The sequence below is a fragment of the Arctopsyche grandis genome, chromosome 6 (assembly GCF_051622035.1).
Source record: "Arctopsyche grandis isolate Sample6627 chromosome 6, ASM5162203v2, whole genome shotgun sequence".
NCBI classification, from domain to species: domain Eukaryota; kingdom Metazoa; phylum Arthropoda; class Insecta; order Trichoptera; family Hydropsychidae; genus Arctopsyche; species Arctopsyche grandis.
Genome location: NC_135360.1, coordinates 22505916 through 22520789, shown reverse-complemented (window position 1 = coordinate 22520789; position 14874 = coordinate 22505916). Strand labels below are relative to the sequence as shown.

At 36.2% G+C, this 14874-nt stretch overlaps 1 protein-coding gene across 1 annotated transcript in view; it reads left to right on the top strand.

Annotated features, from left to right (window-relative positions):
* The first annotated feature begins 1993 nt into the window (after positions 1–1993).
* Positions 1994–14874, top strand: part of bark (C-type lectin domain-containing protein bark beetle) — a 28855-nt gene continuing 15974 nt past the window's right edge. The window contains exon 1 of the mRNA XM_077433062.1: positions 1994–2638. Coding sequence (XP_077289188.1) covers positions 2282–2638 — 357 coding nt within the window. The 5' untranslated portion in view covers positions 1994–2281. The remainder of the gene's footprint in view (positions 2639–14874) is intronic.

The window sequence follows — 14874 nt, the reverse complement described above, 5'->3', positions numbered from 1 at the left end:
TCTCGGCTATTCCCAAAATTTTTGATAATATCCTTCACCGTTTGATTCTTTTGCAGTTCAAAAGATTGTTGTGTGATGAGCAGCATGGTTTTTCACCATGTCGTTCCACTACCACTAATCTTGCCTGCTTTTCATATTATACCATGTCTAAAGTTGACCGTGGACAACAAGTTGATGTAGCCTACTTTGACTTTCGAAAAGCATTTGATCTTGTCAACAATGACGCTCTTATGATCAGATTAGCTGAAGTGGGCTTTTCTCCACGTCTTCTTAAACTCTTTGCTTCTTATCTTAGTGATAGGAAGCAATTTGTTAGATATGGTATTTATGAATCTCCTTCATTTTTTACGCGATCTGGTGTAACTCAGGGGTCCACCTTAGGCCCTTTACTATTTACAATAGTCATTAATAACCTCCCAAAAGTACTACGCAATGCTTCATGTTTCTTGTTTGCTGACGACGTTAAACTATTCTTTGCTGTTAAGGATGAGAGGCAAGCCTCTCTCCTTCAAGCTGATATTAACGCTGTTTTAGAGTTCAGTTCCAGTTTAGGGCTTGAACTGAATACTAGTAAATGTGCTATTATGAGTTATGGACGTGCGAATTCGCTCTATTGTCACGGATATTCCATTGGATCCGTATTGTTGAAGCGCGTGGAATCAATGGTTGACTTGGGTATCACTTTTGATCCTCAATTCACCTTTCACAACCACATCAAGACAATCGCTGACGTTTCCTTTCGTCGACTTGGATTTGTCTTGAGATATGCTAGATTATTCTCCAACCCCTTGTCTTCTCGCTTGCTTTTCAACTCACTTGTTAGAAGTAAGCTAGAGTATAATGCAATTGTGTGGAATCCGCATGAAGCAAACTACTCTCTTATTATAGAAAAAGTGCAAAAAGCATTTCTTCGTTTTCTTTATAAGAAAGAGTATGGGTACTACCCATATCTCTATCCTACTCCTTTCCTTTTGGGCATGCTTGGGTATAATTCCCTTGAACTTCGGAGAAACTTCTCGTTAATTCGTTTCGTTCTCCAGCTATTGCGTGGTAATACGTCATGCCCGTTGTTGCTGGAACAGTTGGGACTTTATGTCCCTAATAATTATGTGCGTGGTAGACATCATCATTTAATGGTTGTACCTGCTGCTCGCACAGTTCTTTTTCGAATGGCTCCTATTCCAAGAGCTATTCGACTTCTCAATGAAATCGTTGCTGCTGTCCCTGAATGTGATATTTTCCACCTTGGGGAGCGTAGATTGTCGGATATTATCTTAACATATTTATCTGGTAACCTGCGCTCATCATTACTTTCTTAATTTGAATGTGATGAATGAGTGGAATCTTAATCTACTCTCTTCCATTTGGACCTCGCTGTGATTTTATTTTTTATTCATATTTTGTTTTATTTTATTTTATTTTTTCTTTCTCTTTTGTACATTTTTATATACTATTTTAATTTTGCTCAGTGTAAACAAAGAATGGGATTTATGGATTTTATTTTTAATTTTTACACTTTTGTTATTTTTTTTCTCTCTGAATGAGGTATTATTTTCCTTTTGTTACTTTTTTTTATTATTTTATTTTACCATGTTTTCTGCTTTTGCTTTTTTCCTTTATTTACAGTATACTTGTTTTTATATCATGTTTTTATATCTTTTTCAAATGTAGGCCATTGTGGCGCATTAGGTTCTTCCTGTAATGCCACAATGGTCCAAAACTATTAAATAAATAAATAAATAAATTACGATGCTCTGCCTTAGACGAAAAAAAATGTATATATATAATTATATTTTCAAAAAAAATTGGAAACCCGTTCGAAAATTGGGGCGATACCACTGTATACATGTTTATGAATTCACATATATACTTATTACAAAAGTAATATAAAAACTCATTGATCAAACGATAATTTGGTAAAGTATACCATCTGTTGTATATGTAGATACCTAGCCTGTTTATTATATTGAGGCGATGTGCGTTGGCAACACTGGTTATAACGAACGCAACTAGTTTTGAACGTATGTTGTATGTAGTCTCCGTCTGGTTTACCTGCGCAGGTGTGCATAGTGGAGGGTCACGTGACCAGCGGGCGCGCCCACCTCTGCTTATGCCTCAACACAACTCATTCTCATACCGTAGTGAGGTTTCGTCGGTGGCGGTCGCCCGCTTTTCTCTCACCCTCGTTTCTCGCCCATCTCCACAAACAAACAAACCGGGGGTGCCTCGACATGGTGTCCACTTCCGGTAGATAACACCCGAAGGACCTCTTCAAAGGAAAATGGCCCTTCTAAGGAAAAACAATAGCCAATATGGAGACACCAAACACAAGTGGCGGACACTGCCTCCGTTGTTGTTGCTGCTGCTGCTGTTCGTCCATTTCACTCTCGGCCAGTTCACGGAGCCGGAATACACTACAGATCCTTATCTGGTCACTGTAAAGACTCCACAGTATACGGAATTACCTGGTGGCTTCGTCACAGATGGCCAGATGCTGTGGACTGTTGGGAAAAGTCCTTATTTGCTGAGGGAGGACTTGGTCATAGAGAGAGATGGAGAGCTGGTAGTGGAACCTGGGGTTGAAGTTCGCTTCGGTCCCATGGTCGGCATCACAGTCCGGGGCAAGATCACAGCCATCGTGAGTAATTTTTATCTGCCTATTTTCGCGCTAGATTCTAATGCGAATTTCCAATTGGAAATTTTCCGACGTGATTCAACTAGTGGATTAGTTTTCCGGGTGTTGTTGGTAGTTCTTTTGAGATTTAGGATGTGCGCATTTGAAGACTGTGTACACGTTGAGGAATGCCGGCAAAAAAACGTGCTAAGGTGATCGACTCGTTGATGAACGTTACGACCGTTTTTATTCCAACGGTCAAATGAAATACTGCAATTATTAGTTTTAATGGTTTATTATATTGATAAATCGATGGTGTATTGTATATTATATAACGGTTTATTGAGAAATCTGCGGATGAAAGTGAAACAATAACGGAAAATAAGGCATTGTATCTTTCTTATTTCCATACCCGTCTATTCACATTTCCACCGAAAGCTACACATTTAAATTATTCAATGCTTGTTTTTTAATCATTCAATTCCAAGAATTTCTTTACATTTTTCCTCTCTTATTGGGCAGGCATAAAATAATAATGCGATTTACCAAATCTAAAGAACATCTAAAGAATTGTTAAAGCTTGCCCTATTTATTATACACACTTCATAGAAGATAGAACAGTACTAAAAAAGCCTGTTGCTCTTGTTCCTGTTGTATCCTGCTCTCGCAAATTAAATGAGTACCGTTTACCATGCATCTTTCGATTTTCGATCTTTGCCTTCTGATATTTGCGTTTTCGGGCGTTTCAATTTCGGGCCCGTGAGGGAGACCGATTAATATGTACTAAGCTTTCAGATTTTAAAATTGAAAAAGATTTGTAAAGAGCATAGGTCTGCAATTTGCGAGTGATCTTTGATGTCCCCACGATTTTATAAAAAAAATCATTTATTTTCTTTAGTCCTGATCATTTGAACAAATACAAAGACTATCAATCGTCTAGTTATTCGTATCATATACTTGGATGAAAATTATAGACTATTTATTGGATACATTAGCTATATTTTTTTTACTAAGAAATATGCGTAATTTTCTGCCTTCGTACAATTTCACTAGCGTTTATTGGTGTCCTCGTATCTTATCGATAACAATAATGAGTCGTGTAAACCAAAATTATTCATCACATACATACGTACATGTGTCAACTAATGAATCACGCCAAACACTGTCCATTCAACTAGAAATTGAATCTCGTTATAGCGAATTATGCACGTCTAAGTATGCAAATTGAATATTGATGTTGCAATGTTCAACGGATGAATCCGTGCGTGAGACTATTTCTTACATGATTCAAATCGGAATTTAATAGGAAAATTGTCGTTGGTATTTTTTCATTGTATTAAAAGTATTATTGAAAGCTCTTTACCATGGTTTATAGATTTCGTATGAACTGTGTCTCAAATTAAATGTAAAATTCATGCGAGCGCATTCACATCCTTCATTATAACGAAAAGGTTACTAAACCAGAACGGTATCCTGTGTTCGAACTATTCAACCCCCTAAGGTAAACCTGATTTGTAAGAGCTAAAAAAGAAAAAAAAACAGTATCCATTTATATTCAACAGGTCGACCCAGTGCTTCCTCTCAGATTCCTTTCGTTATTCTCGTTTTTGACGAACCCTTTTTTATCGTCAAGTATCAATGATCACACATACTATACGATACGAATACAAATCATAATATATAGGTACATACGAGCTACACAATCGGAATGAATCAACAATCGTCCTTTCTGATATCCTCGTCGTACATATATTCAACCTTGCTTGCATGAGTCATTAATTCATTACCAAAGCCGGTTTTTCACATTGACGAGATCGATATGTATAGGTATATTTAAAATCGTGATCAATAAAAAAATATTTCTAGAACCATTTATTTACTGGCTGTCTTAAATGAAATATATGTAACTGTATTTATGTATGTATGTACTTCGGAAAAGAAAGTTCTACTTAAACTCTGTCGTAATGTCAGGTATCTCTATCCTTGACGTTGACTGACAAAAATAATTTCACTGAAGTTTCTTGTTGTTAATTTTCGTACCGTTGCTTGAATTTACTGTGAATGTCGTGAGTTTACTCTTGCATAGCCGTAACTAAAGGTTTACACATTTACAATATACAATAAATCATTATCAACATCTACCGTGAATTGCACAAATTATACATCGACTCCATTGATTTTATTGTTCGTTCTATTTCGGTTTTTCGATAGCCGGATTCAGGGATGAGAGGTTATTAATGTGTGACGAAACGATTTCCTATTGTTCTTATTAATAATTTTGATAACATTTCCTTCATTGCGTATACGTACCTTGATGTTGAATATGTACTTGTTTGAATCAATAGAAAACTAGAACGCTTATGAAATTTGCGCATTGCATAATCACTGCAGTGTTTTAGTACGTCATCTGCTTAGTATTGTGTAGTATCAAAATTGTTCAATGCTATTATTTATTCTTAGGATCGAAAAATTATTTATTCTTAGGATTAGAAAAATCGATCCAGGTTACAACAGGAATTCACGTGGAAGTACATAAACATATGTATATGTAGGTACGCCACAATATTGATTTCATCATCTGCACGAAACTCGAGTCAGTAACCGTCGCGACCTGACTCTGACCTACACTGCAATCCAACTTTGAAACTAAAGGTGTTCGTTGTATTTGAGTTTTGTACTCAATTTGATGAGAAACAATTTGTCACTTTCTAAGAAGTCAGTCAGCTTCGGTGGAAATGCTTTTTGGTAATTTCAAGTTTGTTTGCTTCCATCGCAGCTGTTCAAACACAGTATCAACCAGAATGGTGAATAAAGGTCCATTAATTTGACAGGAAATTCTAACAGTTCTAATGTGGCTTACTAACAATGACGTTTCTCAAACTCTCTTACTCAACCGTTATATTTTATTTAGGTATCGCATTACACAAAAACGTTTCACGAAATGAAAGTTATTATGCTCGGATTATCCTCAAGGCTATTTGTACAAACTTATAAATATGTACAAATATAATTATAATTTGCTGTATAACCAAATAAACGGTGTGAAGTGAAATAACCATATTCTGAGTATGCTCGCGTGGTCGATGATCTTCATCAGACGAAGAACAAAATTAATGTAAGATATAATGAGTCTAAGTACCTATAATACTATTGGTATCGGATCCTTATTCAGGGCTTTAAAATCAAAATGTTAGATAGAAGGAAATTAGTTTTAGGTTAGTTTAGATTTTAAAGTTAAAAATCGTCACCGTCTTCAAAAATTTCGCAAATTTAGAAGTGTTTATTACGATTATTTTTCACCATTGAATTATATAAAATCGATTGAAATTTCCATCGTTAACCAAACCGCGCAAAATGGTAAAGTTTCAAAACGATCCGAAGACTAGGAATTTTAGTTCAATCGTTTGTGAAGTCAAACATAGAAAAGTATTGTAAAAATAAGAACCCTGTGACATTACATACTGGTTTACTTTTGTGCCCTTGATGGTTTACTACTTCACAATCATCATCATTTAAAGTCATTGACCATCCATTACCAGATGAAGGCCTCTCCAACACGTTTCCGTTCGTCTCTGTTTTGAGCAACTCTCATCCACATAGCATTTTTTTTATTTCATCCACCCATTTCTCTTGTGACCTTCCTATCACCCGTTTACATTATATCTGGTACCATTCGCACACTTCTTTCATCGATTCTTCTAGATGCGTGACCCTCTCATTGCCATTTCAATATCTTCAGTGTCTCCACTATATTCAACTACCCTTGTCATACTTCTCACCTATTTCGTTTCCTATCTTTCCTCGTTATGCCGAGCATTCGGCATTCCATACTTCACTACTTATTGACAATGTGCCAACCCCGAGGTACTAGCCGTAAAACCATCGTTTGACCAGCGCTTCGCGGGAAGCAATCACTTCCTTCCCGGCTGTCGAAATAAATAGTTGTGCATTACCAGCACAGGCGTCTCAATCGTCCCACCTCTATAATAGCAATATATGTACATATTTATTATTTTAATTTAAGTTTCCAACGTCTATCGCATGACCAACGACTGTACTGTTTTTCCTGAATAAACCTTTAACTGGTTTCAAGTAAAATAAAGTCCTGTAAGTATAATATAGATGATACTTAAATAACGTCAAGGATTATATGTAATTATGTAAATGCACATGTTGTTAGGGCATACCATTCGCATTGATATATTGACACAATAATACAACAGCATGTTGAAATATTGTGGAAATCATTCTTAACAATGATTATAAAAGACGAGTTGAACTAAAAAAAACCGTTACGAATTTCTCCTCGAAGTGATCGCGAAACAATGGCCGCCTGTCGAGGAGTTTGTTCCAGTCGAGGTGGCCGAGAGAGTGCAATCGGCGACCGTGTCCCGTTACTCTCGCAACGAGTTCACAGGAAATGCCCTTATAAGTGAATCGGTGGCCTTTGGCCTGCGTCGATCTAGTTAATTCGTAAAAGTCGACCCCTCGAATTAACCTTGGCGCTCTGATGCCATATGATCTTGTTGATGACAGTAGAAGAGAGCACCTACGCTCGCCATCACTGACTCATCAGGTGCAGAGGCGGCTCGCGTGCTTCGAACCTGGCGAGGGGACAAAGAACCGACCGGTCGACTCTACTGCCACTATAGCCTGGAATTTAATTTTTCCCACCGTGGCCATAGTAAACAAAGGGATACCGTCCTATTATGCAACTGTGAGACCAAACAACATAACAGAAAAAACTGTTTTGTTGATATGTATGTCACGAGCACTCTATTTTTTTAAACATTTGTTCAAGAGTCGGAGACAAAGTTAACCAATTGGTTTAAATTCTCATGAAAAATCTCAAAGCCTTTGTAGCCTTTGTATTGAGAGGAATGAGCACAACTGCTTAAATTTTTTTGAGAGAAATGCTAAATCTACACATATTTATTTATGAAAGATTCAATTCGTAGTGAGACGTGGTACAGGTGTTCAATGATACTTGGTTCAGCGCTTTAAACCATGTTTATTATTCGATGCGCCGAAATATACTGTCGTTTGGTCACATACCAACTTAAACACCTCGAACTTAACATGCCAACCTAATCATTTATACATGTGTACTCTTTTGGGTTTGAAAACTAAATCCAATATGTATATAAAGGGATAGAAGCACAACTGCTTAATTTTTTTGAGATAAATGCTAAATCTACACATATTTATTTATATAAGATTCAATTCGTGGTGAGACGTGGTACAGGTGATCAATGATACCTGGTTCAGCGCTTTAAACCATGTTTATTATTCGATGCCCCGAATAATACTGTCGTTTGGTCACATACCAACTTAAACACCTCGAACTTAACATGCCAACCTAATAATTTATACATGTGTACTCTTTTGGGTTTGAAAACTAAATCCAATATTTATATAAAGGGATAGAATAGCCCACCGAAACGATACGAAATTTTCTGGTGTATATTAATCAGGAAATAAAATTGTATTTTATTTTTATACATGATTTACGCATATGAAAATTGAGAATTGTTACATCTTACGTGTAAATTAGGGTATAAATGTATGTTTTAACTTATTATATTAGAAAAATTACCTGTATATTATTAATTTTATAAGGTGCAATGAGTCAATTTGTATTTTTTTTACTGAGGGTCACAATTGGAAAGTGCTTTTATAATATATCACTAAATATAATTTAATTTATACGTATACCTACATATGTACTTGAAAATGGAAAATCATGTATCGAATTCTAGGTATTGTTCTATCGAAAATGATTCACGCTTCATTCAAAACGAGTAAAGAGAGAAAATAACTTTTATTTTCATAATAGTGGTTACTGCGGTTGAACAAGAATGACTAGGTATAACGCATTATTGTAAAATTACAATATAGCACTTACTCGAATGAGTACTTTGTTTGGTCGTGGATGATTTTATTTGACTAAAATGTTTGCACTAGCCTTTATAGTGTAAAAATAAAATGTAAAAAAAACGGTTATCATTATGCTGAAGAACCTGTTTCGTAAACTATATAGATTAGACAAAGATAAGGACGTGTACCATCTGATTATAGCCACATACAATTTTATCAATATTATCTTCCAGTACTCCCTTTTATCACAAATTCAAATACTAGGACTTTGTTTTGCCCGATGGAACCACCTTACATATTTCGACACTTGCTTATTCATACACACCTTTACATGATGTAAAAGTAGTCATAACATTTAATAATAGCAAACAATAGTGTAGTGTTTCTACTGTTACCTATGTATTACCAAATTTAGTAAGTTTGTTTTTACATTGTACAAAAAAGATCTATGGAGTGGAGCTGTCCCAAAAGTATTCATATGTCAAAACTAAATTCACTACATATTTGAATGTACATATGTATTGAATATTGTTTACTTGGCAACGGCTACATTTATATTTAGTTACTACTAGAGCCACCGAGAGGGGGGGAAGCTGGGGTTAAAATTCCTGGGCTCGGACTACTTGAGGGGCCTCATGTTCGACTGATCGATATTAATATTTTATATTATTCTACAAAAAATACATATATTTCATTAATGCTAACTGTTTATTATTTTTCGATCCGCGCGTTCTTTGTGTCCATATGAAATCGTACCTGTTATATCATACTAGTGTTGGACCCGTTGATTTCAACGGGTGGTTTCGAAAAGGAATTGAAACTCGAATAAAAATAAAGTTAAAGATATTGAATCGACTGGTTTCGGAAAGAAATTGATGCACGAATTACGAAGTGATTACGAATTACGAACTACGTTTTGTGCATCGCCGACCTCCTGACGCCTTTGCCCCCGATGCCTCCGTCGCTCCGGGGCCTTCGGCCCCAGCGCCGCCGACGCCTCCGGCGCCCCCAGCACCCCCGATGCCTTCGGCACCCCGGGGGCTTCGCCCCCAGCGCCGCCGACGCCTCCGGCGCCCCCAGCCCCCCCGATGCCTTCGGCACCCCGGGGGCTTCGCCCCCAGCGTCCCCGATGCCTTCGGCACCCCGGGGGCTTCGCCCCCAGCGTCCCCGATGCCTTCGGCATCCCGTCGCCCCCAGCCCCCCTGATGCCTTCGGCACCCCGGGGGCTTCGTCCCCAGCGTCCCCGATGCCTTCGGCATCCCGGGGGCTTCGCCCCCAGCGCCGCCGATGCCTCCGGCGCCCCCAGCGCCCCGATGCCTTCGGCACCCCGGGGGCTTCGCCCCCAGCGCCGCTGACGCCTTCGGCGCCGCCAGCGCCCCCGGCAATGAAAAAAATGAAAAAACTGAAAAAATGAAAAAAATGAAAAAACTGAAAAAATGAAAAAACTGAAAAAATGAAAAAAATGAAAAAACTGAAAAAATGAAAAAAATTAAAAAACTGAAAAAATGAAAAAAATGGAAATTATGAAAAAAATGAAAATTATGAAAAAAATTAAAAAAACTGAAAAAAACTGAAAAATATAAAAAATATGAAAAATATGAAAAAACTGAAAAAATGAAAAAAATTAAAAAACTGAAAAAATGAAAAAAATGAAAAAAATGAAAAAACTGAAAAAATGAAAAAAATGAAAAAACTGAAAAAATGAAAAAAATGAAAAAACTGAAAAAATGAAAAAAATTAAAAAACTGAAAAAATGAAAAAAATGAAAATTATGAAAAAAATGAAAATTATGAAAAAAATTAAAAAAACTGAAAAAACCTGAAAAAAACTGAAAAAACTGAAAAATATGAAAAATATGAAAAAATGAAAAAAAAAAAAATTTTGTTCCCCATACTGGTTGACGGTTGATCGTCCGTCACATATATACAAATATACAAATATACAAATATACAAATATATTTAGCGACAGTCCGTTTTTATATATATTATTTTCTTATTCGATTATTTAAAAAAATAGCATTTATAATATAGGTATTTTTTTAATAGTTCTGATTGATATTTCGGATATTAAAAATATATCCAGAAGATTTTTTTTTTGGTTTGTCGTAGGGTATGGAATTATTTTCCAGGGCCCGGGTTTCCTCTCGGGGGTGTCACGACAAATCACTCACGGACTTTCCACTCAACGGCGTTACGCCCACGAAATTTCACTCACGTGACAACTGGCTCACGGCCATTACACTCACGAGAAAAATCACTCACGCGACATTTCGCTCGCGAAATTATTAAAAAGCGTACAAAAACGTTATTTTTTTACACAATAATTATTCCAAACCTCAATTAAACGTATCGTGACTAAATAGCACACTATCCTTTCACAGATATATAAATAAAATATATACAAACCATGGTTAATTAGGTATTACGCATTCAATATCGAGGCAGGTGTTTTCAACTAAAAAATCGAAAAATTTTTCTGCGAACATGGAAAATTGTGATGCTTGAATTTACCGCTCCGCAATCGAATCGAATTTGGAGGCAGATGTTGTCAACTGACATTTATTAGGTCAAAGAAAAGCAAATTTAATTAAAAAAATTACCTTCACGACAGTAATGATGATGCCTCTGATATTTTTATCGATATAAATGAATTAAAAATATTTTTTTAAGAGATTTTAGCATACATATATGATAGAAAAATAGTGTAGCAGATTTCATGATTGAACAAAATTTATAGTTTACAACGAATGAAATTCCAAAAATTTAATGTATCGTTGTCCTAATAGAAACTGTAGAAGAAAAGAACGTATATATATTTTTTTGTTATTGTGTATTCGTATAATATTTATGATGTCATGATATTTCAATGTTGAGTTTCAAGGTATGTAAGTGTATTGTTTAATTTCAAAACACGTGAAACTTAAAAATAAATTATAATTAATGAACTAAATTTCAAAGACTTTTTTTTATCTGCGATAGGATAGTATGTTAATTAGTCACGATACGTTTAATTGAGTTTTGGAATAATTATTGTGTAAAAAAAATAACGTTATTGTACGCTATTTTAATAATTCCGTGAGCGAAATGTCGCGTGATTGATTTGTCGGTGAATGTCGTGCGAGTAACGCCGGAGTGTAAAGTCCGTGAGTGATTTGTCGCGGAACCCCTCTCGGGGGCCATAGTTACTACATATAATTACTTAAACATCAATACGATTACAGCGGTAGATTCTAACGTGATGCTTTGTTTATTATTGTACAATAACAAATCCATCCAAAACTTTTGAAATACAAACAAACATTTGTCATTTCCGAATTCCATTTCGACTCATCGCGACTATACCGTTGTCTGTGTCGAAATCGCGTTCAAAATTTTTTTTTGCTGTCAGTCACAAAAACGCAACCAGTTAGTTATTCAACGATCACCGACTGAGTGAGAAATTGTTTAAACGTAGACACGCAAAAAAAGTGACATTACGGGACAAGCGAGAACAAATAGATAAAATAATTACTGACCGCGCAGATTAAATCGTTAAACGGGTCGTGGTGGCTTTGTTCGTGGGATAAAGGCAAAAATTACGTACTAATACGAGCATAATCTAATTATTTGCGCTCGTCAAAATGGGTACGGAAATAATTGAGATGTTGAATCAAGATTCGACGCGGTTAATGAGCTATAGGTATAACATAATAAATAAACAAACATTCACTGAACGAAATTTTCTAACCGTTTGTTTGCCAATTAACGTGTCCAACGCTACGTAACACTGTTATTAATTATTTCGAAAAATTCAAAAGAGGATAAAACGGTACTTTTGAAGAGATTATTATACCCTATCGTAGAACCCGTTTCAACGAGAAGTTCTGCCTGGCGAGAGAAAAGTTGTAATGTTGCTCTGCTCGTGTTTCTTCATCTGCTTCAAAACGTATTGCAGTCGGTTTCATGGTCGCAACGCGACGTTACATGACAGCGAGCATTGCCATGGTTAATTGTTGAGAAGCACTGGTGCAAAGCATAACAAAACTGATTAATTGTACAGTCATAAAGGCAGATTTTGTCAACTTCAGTTAGTTTGAAAGACTATTCCAAAAGAGTACAAAAAAATCACCGACAAGATAATTTCTAAAAAAATGGATTTCAATTGAAATGATCTAAATTCATAAGATATATTTGACGTAGAGTATATTTGGGAAAACATTTCTACAAGTTACTGGTTGGTTTATTGAGCAATCCTCAAATTCTTGCAGAATTGAGCTTCAATTCAAATCCTAGGCAACTCAGGTACATACATTAGATGCCTTAATGCCTTACTTTGTTCTCTTTTCCTGTGACATGCACCAACTTGATGGCTTCGTCACCTGTCGCAAGGGTCACCTGTCGCAAGGGTCACCTGTCGCAAGGGTCACCTGTCGCAAGGGTCACCTGTCGCAAGGGTCACCTGTCGCAAGCTCTTCAACTAGATTTCTGCTAGTTTTGCTTTTGATTTGTTTAATCTAAAATATGCTGATCTGATTGAGGGATTGCTTAGTTTGAGATAGTAAATGTGTTCTAATATTAAATTTGTTTTATATATTGATTTGTTTCGTGTTTTATCTTAATCTCATGTATTATCTTATTTTGTTTATATGTACATACATACATATGTACGTACTTACTTATTCTTGAGTCCTTTTTTACTTAGCCATAGTGACGACTTGGAGTAATTATGTAATATCAATATGGCAAAATTGTAAATAAAGTAAATTAAATATGCACATCCATTTAGAGGTAATTCTATTTATAAAGACCCTCCGCCACTTCTCAGACGAGATGCACAAAATCAGAAAGTTAATACACAATCACATTGTGTATTTGGGGGTACGCCTCCATAAATGAAACTATCTCTACCTCAATAATAATATATACATATATAAAAACGGATGCGATGTACATATGTATGTGGCCATGTGGGTATGTGCCAGACCGTGGACACACAGACCAATCAGAGTCAAGTGGTCGAGGAGACGCGGGGAAGTGGGGGGGGAGCGTCATGTGACGTCAGACCGAGCGACGGGTGACACATACACACACACACACACACACACACACACACACACACACACACACACACACACACACACACACACACACACACACACATTTATTCATCATTTCGAACGGGTTGGATTGGTGGCGTGTAATGCGCGCATTTTTTATTACGATTAATATTACGTGCGCGCGCGCCCATAAATTACCTTAAATTATATTTATATATAACATATAACTTTATTTTAATTCTTGTATCAATTCCTTTTCGAAACCACCCGTTGAGATCAACGGGCACAACATTGGATAATAATAATACGTACAATGGATTTTAGATATTATAACATTTTAATGACTTAATAATTTAATAAAGATGTGATTTTCTTTATATTTTCTCACGTTGAAACAACTCTACAGTTATAATCGTGACGGCATCTAAAACGAATAAACGTTGCATCTTCATCCTGCTGCTTTTCATTACGAATCAGATTGTCCAGTGGAACGTACTGATTTACGGATACGGACCAAAGTCACTCTCTTTATCCGTACGCAGTTCGCCACTCCTGTCCATAAACGACGGATGTCAGCCGTGCATATTAACAGTCGCCTGTAATAATAATGACGATGATGATGATTACGACTATGAACATAGCGCGTGCTCTTTTATTTATACCTGTTGTGTCGTCTCGGTGAACGCGCATGTCTAATCTGCCATCGACCCAGCAACGTGCTGTTGCACATGAAAACTGCACCGATGCACCGGAAATGCGGTGCATTCAAAACTGTGGCGCGCGACAGCGGAAATTGCGTTAGGCCATGCCCGCTACTTTGGCGCCGCATGTCGAATAATTAATATTGGACTTATTGATTTCTAGATAAGAGTATATGTACATTAATCCACTCAAAATGGTTTCGAAATTCGAGTATGAGTACGAATAGGTGGCCATATATTTTGGAGGAAAATAAAGGACATAAAGAATCGTTTTGTAACTTAAAAAATATAAGTTTATTACATTTATTATCAAATGTTCGCATTCAAAATTTAGCATTATAAATAATCATATTTACTATTCATTATTGAAATTTAAATGACACTAATTTTGATATTTTTTTTACAAGAACTTTTTTTAAAAACGCGGGTTCGTTATGTATTCAACTTATTTCAAAGTTGCATTTGCATATATGTAAATGCATGCTCATAATGTATCTCTTTTTAATTGGGTTTTTTCATTGGTCCACATATTGTTAACTAATGAAAATATTCGTTCAATGGGGGCATTAGATCCAGGAAGACGAGGAAAATTCGAAAAAATGATGTCATTCTTCGATCTTTTCATTGTCGATCTTCGATCCCTCTA